We start from the raw sequence: 18,578 nt of genomic DNA, 5'->3' as shown, positions 1-18,578 counted from the left end.
TTAATATTTGTTACAAGATGTATGTATATAGGTTTTTAAAAACACTTTATTTATATTTTAAACTTGTAAAATAGATATTAGAATTATTAAAAAGAATTTTTCCCTTAAAATGAAATCTCGGGGAAAGTTTTAAAACACTATACAAAGCCAGGTTCATGTAGAATAGTAGGAATTTTCATTTGGGGCTCTATATTAATGAACTGCCAAGCCACTGAATTTTTCCACTGATAGCGAATACAGAATTGACTAAAACATGTCTTTATTTTCCTCCCAGAGAAGAATTCTTCATTTCCAAATATTAGAAGTCATTTGTGTTATATTTTAATACATCTTTGTTTATGCTAATTATAGCAAAATTTTTAGGTTATGAGAGGAAAATTAGTATAGTGTTGCACTTTTACAAGTGATTGTTCTCTTGCAGTAAACTATATAACCAAAGAAGGGTGACTGACCAGTAACCTTGCAATTATTTTTTTTTCTTTTTATTGAATTTATTGGGGTTAACCTTGCAATTAAAATAACAGTATGGGAGACAGATAGGGCAGTGTTAAAGAACTGGGTAATAGAGTCCATTGCTTTTATCTGTATTCCAGTGGTGTGACTTTGGATAGGTTAGCTGCTTTTAGTTTCCTCACCTCTAAAGGGGAGATAATAATTTATTTATTATTACCTATATTACCACCTATTTATAAGATTTAAAATTTATAAAAGTCAAACTATAATTTACTTTTCTGTTTTTCAGAGCATAGTTTGGAAAATGTAGATCTTGAAAGATGATAACTCTGAGATTCCATTGCAAGAGATCTAGTCCATCTTCTCATTCTTTCATAGTAATTAAAGGGCTCTGAAGATCCTTGATAGAATAGTTGAGCATTTAGATTTGCTGTCAGATAGGATAAGTTTGTCATGGGGATTCTGGATCAAACCAGCTAATTGGGGAGGAAAGTGAAACTTACCATTTTAGCAGTTTAGAAGGCCAAAGAAGATGTATAGTAAAGACATACTTCGCTTAGAGTTTCTGAACCACTTTCCTTCTTTCTTAAATTATTTCACAAGTCAGTTTTCACCATATTTTCTGATGGTAAAAATAATATTTATTTATAAATTTTATACTATATGGAGAGACAGATCACTTATAGTCACATCACTGGTTTATTAGCTAATGGCATATTTTATTTCAAGCTATTCCTCATTTATAATTATATTACAATTGTTTCTTGACTAGTTTTTTTTATAAGTGTTTCCCTATGTTGTGAACAATATTTTTAAAATCAAATTTATCTATGTATTATAAGCTTGAATATGGCAATAAGTAAAACAAAACATATTTCTTTATGCTAGATTTCCAGATGAATTACTAAAGCAGAGTACTCTTTATATATATATATACCATACTATCCAAAAACTTTCCAAAAAGTTAAATAGTTACATATCCAAATTCAGTGTATCTTTCACTGTCTTCTTTAGAACAATATTTGATATCTTTCCTTTCTTTATTGCTTGCTAATATAGACAAAAATGATTTACAGTCATAGTTTGATTCCTTTGTTAGCAAAACATATATAGTATTTCTTGTTCTTTTTTAAAATTTTCTTAATTTAATTTAATTTTTTTTTTTAGCGAGAGAGAGATGGAGGGATAGACAGACAGGAAGGGAGAGAGATGAGAAGCATCAATTCTTCACTGTGCCTGACCAAGCAGTGGTGCAGTGGATAGAGCATCGGACTGGGATGTGGAGGACCCAGGTTCGAGACCCCAAGATCGCCAGCTTGAGCGGGAGTTCATCTGGTTTGAGCAAAGCTCACTAGCTTGAGTCCAGCAATGCTGGCTCGAGCAAGGGGTCACTCGGTCTGCTGTAGCCCCCCAGTCAAGGCACATATGAGAAATCAATCAATGAACAACTAAGGAACTGCAAAGAGGAATTGATATTTCTCATCTCTTTCCCTTCCTGTCTGTCTATCCTTATCTGTCCCTCTCTTTGACTCTCTGTCTCTCCCACAAGAAAAAAAAAAATCTTCATTGAGGCACTTTAGTTGTTCATTGATTGCTTTCTCATATGTGCCTTGACTCGGGGGCTACAGAGACCCCTTCCTTGCTCAAGCCAGCAGCTTTGGGTTCAAGCCAGTGACCTTGGGTTTCAAGCCAGCGACCTTTGGGCTCAAGCCAGCGACCATGGGGTCATGTCTGATTCCGTGCTCAAGTCGGTGACTTCGGGATTTAGAACCTTGGTCCTCAGCATCCGAGGTCCGAGGCTCTATGCACTGCACCACCACCTAGTCAGATAGCATTTCTTGTTCTTATAGTTAAATTAATAGCATACTTTTAAACTATTAAACTAATTATGCTTACTTAGAAATGTTTAATTCTTCCTTTTTAAATCTTTGACTTAAGTTGCTTAATAGTGATCCTTATTGACTGACCAGGTGGTGGCACAATGGATAGAGCGTCGGACTGGGATGTGGAGGATCAAAGTTCTAAATCCCAAGGTCAGCTTGGGTGTGAGCTCATCTGGCTTGAGCATGGTGTCACTGGCTTGAGCGTGGGATCATAGACATGACCTATTGGTCACTAGCTTGAGCCCAAAGGTCACTTTAACCCAAGGTCGTTGGCTTGAGCAAGGGGTCACTCGGTCTGCTGTAGCCCCCCCCATCAAGGCAGATATGAGAAAGCAATCAATGAACAACTAAAGTGCCTCAATGAAGAATTGATGCTTCTCATCTCTCCCTTTCTGCCTGTCTATCCCTATCTGTCCCTCTCTGACTCTCTTTCTGCCTCTGTCAAAAAAAAAAACAAAAAAATAGTGACACTTACCAAACCTAAGAATTAACCTAATGTTTTCTTGCAGTCATGATTAAATGTAATGATAGTTGGATAATAAATACTATACTTATAAAATGTAGACATATAATATTTTAAAAACAGTTTAAAGTACCCAGATATTATACTATGCAGTCTAGAAAAACCCTACTCTGTTATATAATATGTGTAACAATTTATTTTATGGATTAAAATCATTAACAAAATACAGCATAAAAATTGCCTAGGTTTGCTTTTTCTTCTGTGTACATAATTGGATTAAATATAATATAAATGGGTTCTTAAACACACAGTTAAGGACGAGTAGAAATTCTGGGACAATCTTAAGGCTGTTTTTAAAAACCTGTTTTTATTAGTTACATATCCAAACTTATTGAAATTTTTGTGGAAAGAAGTAAAAGTTAGGGAAAATCTTAATTAGCGGAAATAATATAGGATTTTTACCCCTATGGGCTACTTGTAGTTTTGATGTTCTGAATTCAAGTGCTAACATCTTGTAATTATTTTTGTTTCAGGATTGTGGAACTGAAGGAAATAGTTTCTGATGTTAGTCTCAGTTTTAATAAGATTTCCTTTATATCCTTGGAATTATGTATGCTTCAGAAACTGACTTTTTTAGATATCAGGTATGTATTGTTACTATTGCTTCACTTTTGTCATTGTAACTTTTCTTTGAGTTTTGCCTAACTTTTGCCTGTCCCTCATACTTTCCTAAGTAAGTATGGAAATTAGTCTTTAACTTACTAATAATATTTTAGGATAACTCTAAAATTAAACATTTAGAAAATATTTTATTGGGATATCTATAATTTTAGGCTATTTACAAGTTAAGTGATATGACATAATTATTTTAAAAATTAGAAACTATTAACATATTCTTTAGATTCAGGCTTACACAAAATTACAAGTAACATGTGTAAAGTGTTTACTTCACATTGTTTCTTTTCTGAAAATAACAGCATAAAGCTGTCAACCCAGTGCTGGCACAGCAGCTAGCTAGCATGCCTTCTCTTAAAAAGAAATTATTTTGTTCCAAAAAATTATATTAAACATTCATGGCCAGAAATAAAGAAAAGTTACACTGTGAGTGGCAACACAAAGGAAAGAAATTACTTAAGGTTCTGCAGATGTAATAGGAAGTTTAATTTAAACATGTTCAAAGTTGATGTGACAAGATCAGAAGTATCCCCGTTCTTTGAGGGTAATAATATGTGTCTCAGTGTTAGTCATTTATTTTCATGGGCTTTAAAATTTTATTTGTAAACTATATGTCTACTATTTAGGCTTCCTACTGCTTATATATTGTTACCAAGTGTATTTTTTAGTTTATTTAAAGTACAATGTCTCTTGTTCTGCTCAAACAGTAGTAGTCAGATAATGATAATCTAAGTTATAGCTGTTTTATTTTTCTTGTAGAGACAAACAATTTTTATTTATGAGATTAAAGCAAATCTACTTTACTCTGTTCTTACTAAATGTAGACTTTCCTTTATTTTTGGGTAGCAATTACACTGGCAAAACAATGTAAAACCACATATTGGTTCAGTATTAACAGCAAAGAAAATGAATTTATGTCTCCATTGCTGCCGTCTTATTTCTTTTCATCTCAGTCTTTGTGGTGTGTGTGTGTGTGTGTGTGTGTGTGTGTGTGCGCGCGTGTGTATAGCTTTGTGTGTAACCACATCTGGAGGTTTCTAATTAAGTGACTAAACTATGCTTTCATGTCTGATATCAGTTAGGTATAAGACTTTTTAGGTAGGAAAAGGATAAAAACCAGTAGTAGGTTATTCATTACAACCCAATAAAGACAATAATGGGAGAAAAGTACATAGGAAAGAAAAAAGAACATAGGTTGAACTGTAGAGAGTAATTCTCTTAAATATTAGGCTTGCTTTTTAACTTCTGAATATAAAGAAATAGGTTAGAGAAAAGTATTTATTGTAATATGTTACCATCTAACTGGATATAATTTTCTCACAGATACTTTTTCTTTTTTCTTTTTGTGAGAGAGAGAGCCAGAGACAGGAAGGGACAGAGATGAGAAGCATCAACTCGTAGTTGTGTTACCTTAGTTGTTCACTGATTGCTCCTCATACGTGCCTTGACTGGGGGGCTCCAGCTGAGCCAGTTATTCCTTGCTCAAGCCAGCGACGTTGGGATCATTTTGATGATCCCATGCTTAAGCCGGCAACCTCAGGATTTCAAACCTGGGACGTTCGTGTCCCAGGTTGACACTCTATCCACTGCGCCACCACTGCTCAGGCTACAGATGTTTTCTATTATTAGTAGGTACACAGCTTGTAGAATCCTACCTTTTTGTTAACCTTTCTTCTGACATTGTTCCCAGGTCCTTCCAACAGTGAGATTCTGTTGACTGCCATGGTTCATCAGAAGATCTAAAAAAAAAAAAAAAATGCACTGTGCAAATTGATATTCTAAACTTAGAGTAGAACGGACTTGCATAATGCCTATGTAGTAAAAGTTTCACATTTCCAAATATGTAGAATTCTTTACTTTCCTGTTTCACTTTTTTCATATATTTCAGTTTTTTTTAGATTAGAATTTCATGTCTGTGTGCAAGATATATCTGTATTAACACTAATCAAATATTGGTGGTATCAAATAATGTGGTGGTTACAGGACCCTGTAATAATCTAAAGGGCCCTGACTGTGGGGAGTATTGTTAAATTCAGTTTGAAGGATATAAAGGGTTAGTTTATAGTGTTTGTCCTGTTAAATCCGTTGTTAGAGAGTTAATACATTATGGCTACATATTGGGATTTGACACGTTAATCAGATAGTCGAGGCAGCTGACTGATTTAGCATTCTCAGCACTCAGTATTAAAGAGAGAAGATTGAAGATTGACAAACAGTTATGTAATTTTTTGTCTGATCAATACTTTATAAATTAAAGCTGAACAAAAATGTTTTGGAAATTATCTTCTTCTTTCTAATTTAGAAACAATTTTTTAAATTCTTTGCCTGAAGAAATGGAATCATTGATAAGACTACAAACAATCAATCTTTCCTATAATAGGTAAGAGACAAATGAGTGACTAACGATTATTCTATGGAAAATTTGTAGATCTCACTAGAGAATATAATTAAGAGAGCTAAACAAGAAGGCCCTATTTGTAAAGAGGGACAAATATGCAGTGATGGAAACTGATTTGACTTTGGTCAAATAGGTATGATAGGTATGGACATAATCAACCGATCAAATGCTATAGAAATGTTTACCTGAAACCTTTGTACTCTTATTGAGTAATGTCACCCCATTAAATTTAATTTTCTAAGTAAAATATTTTTAAAAGGCCCTATATTTTTACTTTATTTAAATATCCAGGCTCATTTTCACTTAGAATTGAAAGTGATGTTGCTTTTTTAGAATTTTTACAACTGATATGTAGTAGATTTTTTGTTCCTTTTCATTATTTTAATAAATAAAATTGCTATAATGGAAGCATAGTACACAAAAGTGTTTCCTGAAATTAACCTGAAGATTAAAGAGGCAGCATTGAAACTGAGACACAGGAGAAATAGGCAGACCTTTGCCAGACAGACAGGAATAAGGCAGCCCATGTGGAACAAGTAGCATGTACTAAGGCGCAAGGATGTGAAAACATGCTGTGTTTGGGACACTTCAGGAAGTTGAATACGGCTCCACCCATACAGTGAGTAGCTAGAGGAGTGGTAAGGAACAGGTAAAGCTGGGCATGTAAGCAGTAGCCAGCCCTATGAGAACGTTTTATGCCAAAACAAATTTTGATTTTATTCTTTAAACACTATAAAGATACTGCTGATTATTAAGAATACCTAATATTTATTGGGAGCTTATTATCTGCTAACACTGGACTAAGTATGTATTTTCTCATTTAATTCTCACAAAAGGCTGACATGGTAGGTTCTGTTATTATGGCCATTTAAAAACCGAGTATTAGGAGTTAAGTAACTTACCTAAGGTTCACATAGATAGTAAATTATAGAACTGGTATTTGAAGCCAGCTGGTTTTACATCAGAAGATGGGCTATTAATAATGTCATGTTCTTTTCAATGATGAAAGTTGATTTTGGTAACAATTTAATTTAAATATGAATAGCTAACATTTATTGTATTCCAGCTACTATCTTAAGGTCTTCAGATATATTCATTCAATCCTTACAAGTGTGTAAGTTTTGTACTATTATTATTCCTCACTAACAAATGAGGAATCTAAGGCATACTGATGTTAAAATGCTGCATGTTTTAATTTTTTTTCTGTCTGCTCCATTATTTTTGCTTTCTCATGTGTAGGTTATATCATTGTTGTCATTATTTAAACTATATGCACTTCTCAGATCTCTCCTAATTTTATTTGTGAATTGAACTTTCATTTCTTTGTTGAATTGTCTATTGAGTTATCAATTGCATTGCCAAGTAATGTCTTTGGGGAAGTGACAAAAGTTAACCCTAACTTCTGTGTTAACAATTGAGCCGCATCTTTTTAAATTACCTCATTCATGAGTTGGTGAGAAAGAAGAAGAGGAGGAACTGCTTGGAGGCCGTTTGGTCCGTCTGCCCTCCTGGTTATTGACTCCCCTGGTCCCTCTGGAAGTACTGAGCAGCCTTGAGTTTACCCTTTACTGTTGCATTTTTTTTTTATATCGAGGCAGCAAAGGAAGGGCAGTATGGGTAAGTGACAAGGACAAGGCCACAGCTGTAACGTCTCCTGCAGCACATCCTTATCTTTTCTAGTCTGCTTTGTGAGGGGCAGTTTGTCTCACACTGAAACCATGCCAGCCCCTGTCCCCCAAGAGATCCTCAAGGATTTTGTGTTATTGTTCTGAGAGCCATTAGCCTTTTTATCTCTCTTGTGGCATCTTCATGTTGCTTTGGATGAAGAAGCCAGCAGCCTAGGCTAGTTTGTCCTCTTTTCAAGAACCAAAAATGCACTCATTTTTTAAACTGTAGTCAAAGCAAAATAGGAATCTTGAATTTTTTACTTAATTGTTGTCAGTGATTCTGTTTCATAAGAAATAAAAGTGAACTAAGGAAGAATTCTACATGGAGACATTTTATGTGGAATCTCAGGAAGATTTCTTTGTCTCCTGAACTTGAAAAGGAAAACATTGGAGAATTTACTCTAAACTTTTATTTGGCTTTATACAATAAGTAGAAAGTGTTACAAATCTGTCCACTTAATATATATTTCAAGGTTTCCAAAGTTTGTTCACTTTCTGGATAATTTGACTATAGGACTTAAACCAAATATAAAATAACACACTGAAGAAAGCTATCTCAAGATATCAAATTTAAGATCATCTACTTAAAGGAATGATTTCGCTTTTGATTCCAATATATTTAGGTGTTCTGTTCTTATTTAAATAGGTTCAAAATACTACCTGAAGTTCTGTACCGCATTCCCACACTTGAAACAATTTTGATTAGTAACAATCAGGTTGGATCTGTGGACCCTGAGAGACTGAAAACAATGGAAAATCTGATCACATTGGACCTTCAAAATAATGACCTCCTGCAAATACCACCAGAGCTCGGCAATTGTGTGAACTTAAGGTAACTACACTACTCAGTTTTTCAATTTATTTGATTAATTTGTTGTAATGTTGTTTTGGCCTAACCTGTGGTGGTGCAGTAGATAAAGTGTCACCTGGAACGCTGAGGTCACCAGTTTGAAACCCTGGGGCTTGCTGGTCAAGGTACATATGGGAAGCAACTACTATGAGTTGATGGTTCCTGCTTGTCTGCCCCCCCATCTAAAAATCAATAATAAAAAAAATTATAAATGTTGTTTTGTATTTTTCTGTTGAGGTACTCTAGCAGGAAAGTTGAAGTAAAAAAATTGTAATCTCCTATTAAAAATAATAGGTTAACACAGGCATGGCCAACATACGGCTCACAGGCCAGATCCGGCCCATGTAATGAGTTTATGCGGCCTGTGATTAAATTTTTAATATTCTCCACATGACGCACTGTGGAAATGAAATAAGTGGTACTTTTAAATCGTTATACATAAACTACGATATCTAATCATTGTACAACAATGAAAGTTAAAATCTCAGCTACTCAGAAGCAGAAGTGTCTTTGATTATTGGAAATCAAGATTTTTATTTTTTATTTTTTTTTAATTTATTTATTCATTTTTTAGAGAGGGGAGAGAGAGGGAGAGAGAGGAGAGAGAAACAGAGAGAGAGAGAAAGGGGGAGGAGCTGGAAGCATCAACTCCCATATGTGCCTTGACCAGGCAAGCCCAGGGTTTTGAACCGGCGACCTCAGCATTTCCAGGTTGATGCTTTATCCACTGCACCACCACAGGTCAGGCTGGAAGTCAAGATATTTAAGAAGATAGTGATACACGGAAAAGAATTCCATGTGTTACTAATTTAGGGTTAACTTCCAATAATTGGTCAAATGGATTTGTGATACTTCTTTAAATTTAATTATAAAGATTTACAACTTTTGTACTCGTCTGTGCAATTTTTATAAGCAATTGAATAATGGAAAATATAGAAATTTTAAAAAACTTGCCAAGAAATATTTAGTAATCTTCAGCTCAAATTATATTTGTGAACAAACTTTTTCTTTAATGAATCTAAATAAAAGTACATCAAGATCAAGATTGAATGATTTACATTTGGAGGCTGTGTTAAGAATAGCTACTACAAGTATAGAGCCAGATATTAAAAAAATAATAGGCGATGCAAAGCGCCTCAACACATCATATTAGTTTTTTTGTTAATTTGTTGTATATTTATTCATAAATTACATAATAAAGTTTTGTTTACTTAAACGAATCGTTTTTGTATTTAAATTTTTAAATTTTAATATTTTGTCTGGCCCGTGAAAAAAGTTTTCTTTCTAATCTGGCCTGGGGGCAAAAACTGTTGGCCACGCCTGGGTTAACAGGTCCTGGCCGATTGGCTCAGTGGATAGAGCATTGGCCTGGAGTATAGGCATCCCAGGTTTGATTCCTGGTCAGGGAACACGAGAAGTGACCATCTGCTTCTCTCCCCCTTCTTTCCCTCTTCCCCTCCTGCAGCCAGTGGCTTGATTGGTTCCACCATTGGCCCTGGGGGCTGAGGACACTTGAGGATAGCTCGGTTGGTCCTAGTGTGTCAGCCTCAGGCACTAAAAATAGCTCAATTGATTTAAGCATTGGCCCAAGATGTGGGTTGTGGGGTGGATTCCAATCAGGGTGCATGTGGGAGTCTGTTTCCCACACTCCCTTCCTCAAAAAGAAATAACAATAATAATAGGTAACAAACTCAGATTCCCAATTTTGTTTTCCAGATTTTAACAAATTTATTTTTAGCTTTGTTTATATGATAATATATATGTGTGAATAAAGTAACAGATTATTTTTAGTAATACTTTACTTATCTCTGTGTAACTTGAAACTACTGCATAAAAATGTTAGGGAAATATATTTGTATGTGCATATAGGGTTTTTAGAGTCTGAAATTTAGATTACCACTATTTATTCCAAGTGGGCTTCACGTTGGGACCTGGACTTTCTTGTGTTTGGTGTTATCTCAGCTTCACATGCTTTTACCAATAATCAACCTAACCATCATATTTGAAAACCTTCCTTGTTCTCCAAGCAGAGTTAGTCAATCCTCTATTTTTCCATCCTGCTTTGTTTAGACTCATTTATATTGATACTCTTTTTTAGTCCTCCTTTAGAATAGAGTTGTCCCAGTGCCTGGAACATAGTAAGCACCTAATAAATGCTTGTTAAATGACTATAAAGGGAGTTTGAGATGTCAACAGAAAGCCATGTAGTTAACAGAATGTCAAAAGTAATTTCATTATTGAAAGTGGCATCTGATGGTTGGGCATATTTTACTTTACCAGGCAGCGCTGGCATCTGCTCTGGTGACTCTTATTAGTGAATTATGGGAGGCAAGTACAGTTGATTATCGTGGTGGGCAGCAGTTGTATGCTGTAAAGCAGGGGTCCCCAAACTATGGCCTGCGGGCCACATGCAGCCCCCTGAGGCCATTTATCCGCCCCCGCTGCACTTCCAGAAGGGGCACCTCTTTCATTGGTGGTCAGTGAGAGGAGCACATTGACCATCTCATTAGCCAAAAGCAAGCCCATAGTTCCCATTGAAATACTGGTCAGTTTATTGATTTAAATTTACTTGTTCTTTATTTTAAATGTTGTATTTGTTCCCGTTTTGTTTTTTTACTTTAAAATAAGATGTGTAGTATGCATAGGGATTTGTTCAAGTTTTTTTTATAGTCTGGCCCTCCAACGGTCTGAGGGACAGTGAACTGGCCCTCTGTGTAAAAAGTTTGGGGACCCCTGCACTAAAGTCTCTGTGAACACTAAATTAGTGAATAGTGAACCATTGCTCTTAGGGGAGTATAAGGGTTAGGTTCTTCAAGCCTCTGGTCACAATACTTTCAATCAATACATACATACCTTTTTTTTTAATGTGTGTATTTGTATTAAGCCACCTTATTTAATATTGTTGATTCATTCACATTGAACTATGACCAAACAACACTACAATTCATGCCTGAATGAAGCTTATCTAATATGCATTTTCTCTATGAGACACATGGTAGCTTTGTTCAAGAAAACTAGACAACACTTCAGCATGGCAGTTGAGGGCCGTTTTAAACAGTGAAATTAACAACAAGTACAAAAATATAAAAATCATCACACCAAATAGACCAGGAGAAGGACGCTTGTGTGAGGTATGAGAGCTGAAACAAGAAGGTAGGGTCACCTGCGCAGCCTCAGCGGAGAGTGTACCTATCCAGGGACTCAAACTTTGTGCTGCTCTGTGTGTGTCAAAAAATCCTGAAAGTGCCAGCTGTATTGATTTGGGGTATAGATAAGTTTTAGTGAGTTGGCAAGTTAATAGAATCTGGAATAAGGATTGACTATAATTAAGTTTTTTTCTAATTAATTAAAAAAATCAGTCTTTGAAAGAAGTCTGCAGCCTCGTGGAAGTATTTGAAGATATAATTTAGATCTGTTGTATATAGTATGGTGTGAGTCCATTTGACTTTTGTTTCCACAAAAACTTAAGTTATTGAAAGTTAATATAAAAGTCTCTTTATCTTATACTTTAAGGTATTTCATTAATTATTAAAGAAAGAAACTAAACTGTTAAGTCTTAAAATGGAACCTCATTTCAGAACGTGTAAATAGATTTTTGTATGTGTATTTGGTCAAGGGTGGGAGGGGACAGACGTGTCAGTGTCTTCCAGGGTAGAAGGGGATGTCATGATTGCATTTTAGTTTTTGGTACTCTTGTCAGTGTGCTGATTTTATAATTTTGTAAATACAGGTGTGACAAAAGTAAGTTGACAATTATTTATATGGAAAATCATACAGTAATTAATGATAATACAAGAATAAGCTTTTGCCTACTCATAACTCTAAACTTACTTTTGCCACATCTTGTATAATTTGACCATTTAGCATATAGTCATTATAAGATTGAGAAAAGGATGACTTAAATGGTGGTTTATATCACAATCCCTCTCTTTAATAGCTGTGTGATCTTGGAGAAGTCTTTGTTACCTTTTTACCTCCCTGAACTTGTATTTCCTTATCTCTAAACTAGGAATATTTATGGTACCTACATTATAGCATTGTTAAGATAACTAATAGACTCAGTGAATTTAAATTACTTAGCACAGTACCTTTCATATAATAAGTATTGTTAATGTTCTTTTGGTTATTAGTATAGTTCTAATTCCAACTATTTAAATGCTTAGATTTGAAACGTAGAAATAGAAAAAAAATACACAAATCTTGTTTATAAAATTATAACAAATTAGAAGAAAGCCTCCCTGATGAAAAATGTTTAACTTTTTAATATCTCTCTCTTGTTTAGAACATTACTGCTAGATGGAAATCCATTCCGCGTTCCTCGAGCAGCCATATTAATGAAAGGAACGGCTGCTATTCTGGAATATTTGAGAGACCGAATTCCTACTTAAATTGGAGTTGTTTTATAGTTTTAGTCATGTTAATTCTTAGAATTTTTACATTTATAACATTTTTTAAAGGTGTTGTGTACATTTATAATGGTGATGACATGTATAGTGTGCATATATATGTTCTGAATATTTTACGCAAGATTTATCCTACTCATTTACATTTCCTTATAACACAAAGCAGTTTCTTCAAGTGAATTTTTATTTAATGATGTCTAAGTATTAATATTTCATACAAAAATCTAGAACTTCTAGATTCAAGAAATTTAAAGAGATTGTATCTGCATATTTTTCCCTCATTGTTAGTTTAAAATACTTTTTCCTTTTTTTTTAAAAGGTACTGAAGACCTTATTTTATTAATTCTATAGATATTAGCAACAGAACATAACTAATAGTATATACTGCATAGAAATCTTGAAATGTACTTTAAATACTTACTAAGCAGGTATTTGTACACATAATTAACTCTGTTGACATGTTCCTTCCTTTTTTTTTAAGTGAGAGAGAAAGGGACAGACAGACAGGAAGGGAGAGAGATGAAAACATCAACTCATAGTTGCGGCACCTTAGTTGTTCACTGATTACTTTCTCATATGTGCCATGACTGAGGAGTTAAGGGGGCTCCAGCCTAGCCAATGACCCTTTGCTGAAGCCAGTAACCTTGGGGTAATATCTATGATCCCATGCTCAAGCCAGCAACATTGCGATTTCAAACCTGGGTCCTCAGCATCCCAGTCTGACTGTATGCACTGTTCCACAGCCTGGTCAGGCTGTTGGTGTGTTCTAATCCAACCTTGTGCAGTTTGTTGTTGTTGTTTTTTAATTTCCAGGGTCCTAATTTTACAATTTGCTTGTAATCTTCATAAGATGAACCTTGAAGTCATGAGTTAATTTTATAAAAGGGAAATTGTTATATGTAAACTTCATTTAATATTAAATATAAACATTTTTATTTATACCAGAAATATCAGAAGTAGGCTGATCAGTCCATTATAAAACTTTCCATGTGATTCTGTTAAGTAGCCAATAAATATAATATGTATTAACTTAGATAGATGGGTAGCAAGATAGATAGATTGATGATAGATAGATAGATAGATGATAGATAGATAGATAGATAGATAAACTACCTAGCTAGTTTTTGGATGATTGAGGCATGCTCATATTAATAAAAACATTATTGTTAATAAAGATAAATAGTACATGTTCATAATAAAAGTTACATTTTTCAAATATTAATTATAGTGTATGTGTTTTTTTTAATTTTATTTGGAAAATTAAATTTAACAAGGTGACATTGATCAATAAGAGTACATAGGTTTCAGGTGAATGTTTTTATAGCATTTGAACTGTTATGTTGTATACTCATCACCCAAAGTCAAATCATTTTCCATCACTGTATATGTGTCCCTCTTTATTCCCTTCCCACCACCCCCTCCTCTATATCTCCCTCCCTCTGGTAACCACTTCACTTTTATCTATCGCCATGACTCTCAGTTTTATATCCCACCTATGTGTGAAGTCATACAGTTCTTAGCTTTTCCTGATTTACTTATTTCACTCAGTACAACACTCTCAAGGTCCATCCATGTTGTTAATGGCAGTATGTCATCATTTCTTATGGCTGAATAGTATTCCATTGTATGTATGTACCACATCTTTTTTATCCAGTCCTCTATCGAGGGACACTTTGGTTGTTTCCATGTCTTGGCCACCGTGAATAATGCTGCAATGAATATGGGGGTGCATGTGTCTTTATGTACCAATGTTTTCGAGGTTTTGAGGTAGATACCAAGTAGAGGGATTGCTGGGTCATATGGTAGTTTGTGTATGTGTTTTTAGTTTAAAACAAACATGCTTTTTTTTTTAAGAAAAATCTGCTTTGACATTAAACAAAAGACACTTTACAATAAGGTAACATTTATTATTTATACAATAAAGAGACTTTTATGTTATTCAAAACACTTTTTAAATACTGAAAAAGTTGAGTACACCAAAGCCGAAAAATGGCTCTGCTATACACTGCACAGCATTATTTAGTCCCTGTATTTTGTATCTGTACAGAAAACATCTTCAAATTGCATTCTAATCACACTGTACACCTTTGCCAATCAGTGTTAATACATAAAACTAGAGAATACAGCTTGCATTTGCAAAGAAACAGACAAAGTAATTTCACCGATTCAGTCAATTTAAAATATAGATTCATAGGACATCTTTGCACAGTAGATGAAGCAGCTTTCAAGGTTGTTATGGTTTCATACTGCAAAAAAATCATTAAGTACATTCACAATCTATGTTAATAAAGTAGTAAATATGTCTTCATTCAGTTTTATTTACATCAATGTAGCTCAACCAAAAAGTACTATTGTGATATAGTATTTTTAACACATACAAAAATGACAATTTTTATATATAATTTAAGCTCAAAATCACAATTATCTCAAAATATTAATTACAATACAGCCATTTCAATTAAACATGTTGTGATTTAATTTTTTATAAAATGTTAAAATACTTTTATTAAAGTAAGCAATTATTTTTGAATTGGCTAGAGTTCACCTATGTAGAAAACTTTAAATGTTAAGAGGTGTTTCCTGCCCCCTCCCACTCAGATTTGTATACTGCCACCTAGGCTAGCAAAGAGACAGAAAGGCCCCAATTTATAAAGATTAAGCCTCTTTTGCTATACTGCTGTGGCTTACTGTTTCTCCATAAAAGCTTTACAAGGGGAGTGTCAATAAACTATGCAGTGAAATGCATGCATTACTATACAATATGTCTACGTAAAATGGTAGCATTTACTAGTGTACATTAAAATGTTCACAAAGACTGCAAAAGAAGTCATAAAGAAGCACTTATAAAGATCTGGCAATTGTAAACTTGAAAACTACTTGATAATATAATGGAATTTCTTTGAAAACAAATCCCAACTCAAGTTTTTTCTCTGACTAAAGGAGCTCTAGTTACTTGACCTTAAGATGTCACTGTTGTGCTGCACATATGGTAGTGAAGTCAGTTGTCAAAAAAGAATATAAATCTAGAGACCGTCTTCATTTTCCTAAAATAGTGCATTTCCTAAAATGTTGTATCACTATAGAAATTCGTCTTAAACTTACAGAAGACTGAAATATTTACTTCCCAAATTATATGATCTCAAATAAAAAATGAACAATTTTAGTGTGTATATGTATTTATCATATGAAAAAAGTATTAATATAAATAGGTGGAATTAGAATTTGATAATAAGGATTATGCCCCCAAATAACAAATCAAACTAATTATCGAATAGTTCAGGAATGAAATAATATTTTTCATGGCTTCTTATAATTCTTTATAAACCAATTAAAAACCTATCGCTTTCTTTGTGTAGAATTACTGGTAATTTTAATACTTTTTCTTTGAATAAAAAGAGGTCATAGTTCATATTACGATTTATTTATACATAGCTGGGTGGGGGAGTGCCCTTGGTGGGTATGGCATGGGAAAATCAAATTGCAGTACTTACAAACTTTATTTTTGCAAGGTTATTTGAGATGGTCTTTGAAATTTACAAATAGCTTTACCTCTGATTTTAAACTAGGAAAAATTTTCTCCTTCATATGAAGACAATGTCATTAGCTTCCTTTAGTCCCTTCTCTACACTGAGTACAAAGAGAAACTTGATTGGCTCTTGAGAAAAATATCTGGTTTATCAATTATCTTTCTCTTCATTCCAAACAAAAAGAAATAAGGCTTGCATTTTCAAGGAGGAAAATATTAGTTGAGGGTATTAAATGGAAATGCCTAAACATTATAAAGCAGTATTAAAACATTTATTGCATTTCATTGACACTAGGTGTCATCAAAGCTAAAACCAAATTTCCTAGAGTAAAACTTAGCATACAACATGCCTTACTGCCCTGAACAGATACCTTTTCCACATTGAAGAGTGCAAAGGCTCCTCTGAGTGGAAAGACTCTACAAATATTGAAAATAAAATGTATTCCAGCACCACCTTGTGAAAATAAAATAACCATTCTAACAAATATGAGAACTGCTTTATGTTTTATGAGCCTGAGTTTCATCTTGGTTTTCCTAAACTGTCCAAAAAATCACATAAGATATCTTGAATAAATAAGAGGTGTTTTTCAGCAGAGTGTTGGGGAAGGGTGAGAGGGATGGAAACACAATAATGTGGTTTCTTATGTCCATCAAATGTTTTCCTTAATTGAGCTATCATAAAGAGCTCCTTAAAAGAGCTATCATATGGACCTGCATACCTGGCTCACCTCATCACCCGTGCAAAACAAGTGCTCAAAGAAAAATGCCTATGCACGTGTGTCTCAGCAGAGACGCAAACCTGAGTCACAGAAAGCTTTTAATATAAGAAAACTTTTTTTAATGTAGGAAAATAACCTTTAAAGGGCCAAAAATATCTTTATACACTATAATTAGCTAACCAAAATTTCAATGTACTTAATTAAGTATTACATATTTTATAAGACCCAACAAAAAAAAGGAATAATTTACATTTGATCATTTTTTTTAACTACAACTGAGATACCCACATTATTTTTTTATATCTAACATCTGTTTTTATTCCCCTGAATTCATTAACTTTTCCAAAAAATAAAAGCACATTCAAATAAGAGGACTGTTTCGTTTCTGATAAACAGTCCGAGTTTTTTTCTAACTGTTGAGGACATAGGAGATTCAGGGCTGCTGAGCATATAACTTAATGGCAAACCGCAACAGAACTCTAAGATTCAAAACAAAACAATGTATTTTAAGGAAAACATTACTTGAAAATATGTTATCGAAAGAGTTGGGCCAAAGTCTGCATGAAACAATTCTCATTTGCAGGCTTCTTTTCTACAGAGAGTGTCTTAAACACTCCCTTTTCTCTATGCACTATTTCCTCAGCTTTTAGTGGGTTTCTTACCTTTTCCATACTTGAACCCTGAATTCTCCTAACTGAACGAAGCTTCCTTGTTCACAGCCAACCACCAGTTACAATGTCCTCTTTATGTTTCTCTGTTAGCTCTTCCTCATCTTCAGGAGCAGAGTTCTCTGTGGTTTCCCCTCCTGTGCCACTTAACTACTCATTAGGAGAAAATCTGTTTAAATGTCCCCATTGTCTTATCATTAGATACCGGTTTAAGGTTCAATTCAGGACATACTCATTCCCTGGGCTGAATACATCTCATATGCAGTCTGAGAGAATTTTATAGAGAAATGAATATAAGTTGCTGCTTCGTGCTGTCCCCAGCTGGCCATTGTCAGCCGGGCCATTGCTTTGATTATGCATTCATGTCAGTTAAGTCACTGATACCTAGTAGAGGAATCCTGAACCAAAAGATCCAATCCTTGCATCTGTCCACGGGTAGGAGGGCCCTTTGGATAGCTGCATCAATAGGTGAGGGACTCAGGGCAGTATCCTGGATTGGTGTCTTTCGGGTGAGTGGGGCTGGTTTGGGAATAGGGTTGTAAATGCATGTGGTAGGGTTAAGAGATGAATTATCCTAGCAAACTAGTCTCTTCATGCCTTTTTATAATGACTCTTCCTGAGAATAGCTAGAAGGATTTAGTAATGTGCAGAAGGCTAAAAGCAGAGTCACACTTTCTCTGCCAACAGACGTGTTACCATGGGAACCAATGTAGAAAAAACGAAAATATGACAAGAAGCTGAGGATTAAATGTGGAGAAAATTGATAGGGAGTTGGTTTCTACATGGCAATTTGAACATTTGGGATTTAAAGAAACAGTGCATTTCCGTGTGACCAGAACCATGAAAACAGACAAAATGACATGCTGGTAGATG

The 18,578-nt window shown here is 34.3% G+C and overlaps 1 protein-coding gene across 2 annotated transcripts in view; it reads left to right on the top strand.

Annotated features, from left to right (window-relative positions):
* LRRC40 (leucine rich repeat containing 40) overlaps nt 1–14,014 on the top strand; it is a 50,765-nt gene extending 36,751 nt beyond the window's left edge. For both annotated transcript variants that reach the window (XM_066376555.1, XM_066376554.1), the window contains exons 12-15: nt 3,333–3,443; nt 5,777–5,854; nt 8,186–8,371; nt 12,672–14,014. In XM_066376555.1, the coding sequence (XP_066232652.1) occupies nt 3,333–3,443; nt 5,777–5,854; nt 8,186–8,371; nt 12,672–12,777 (481 nt within the window). In that variant the 3' untranslated portion in view covers nt 12,778–14,014. The remainder of the gene's footprint in view (nt 1–3,332; nt 3,444–5,776; nt 5,855–8,185; nt 8,372–12,671) is intronic.
* The last annotated feature ends 4,564 nt before the right edge of the window (nt 14,015–18,578 follow it).

This window comes from Saccopteryx leptura, chromosome 3 (genome assembly GCF_036850995.1).
Source record: "Saccopteryx leptura isolate mSacLep1 chromosome 3, mSacLep1_pri_phased_curated, whole genome shotgun sequence".
Classification (NCBI taxonomy): Eukaryota; Metazoa; Chordata; class Mammalia; order Chiroptera; family Emballonuridae; genus Saccopteryx; species Saccopteryx leptura.
This window is presented reverse-complemented; position numbering and strand designations above follow the sequence as displayed.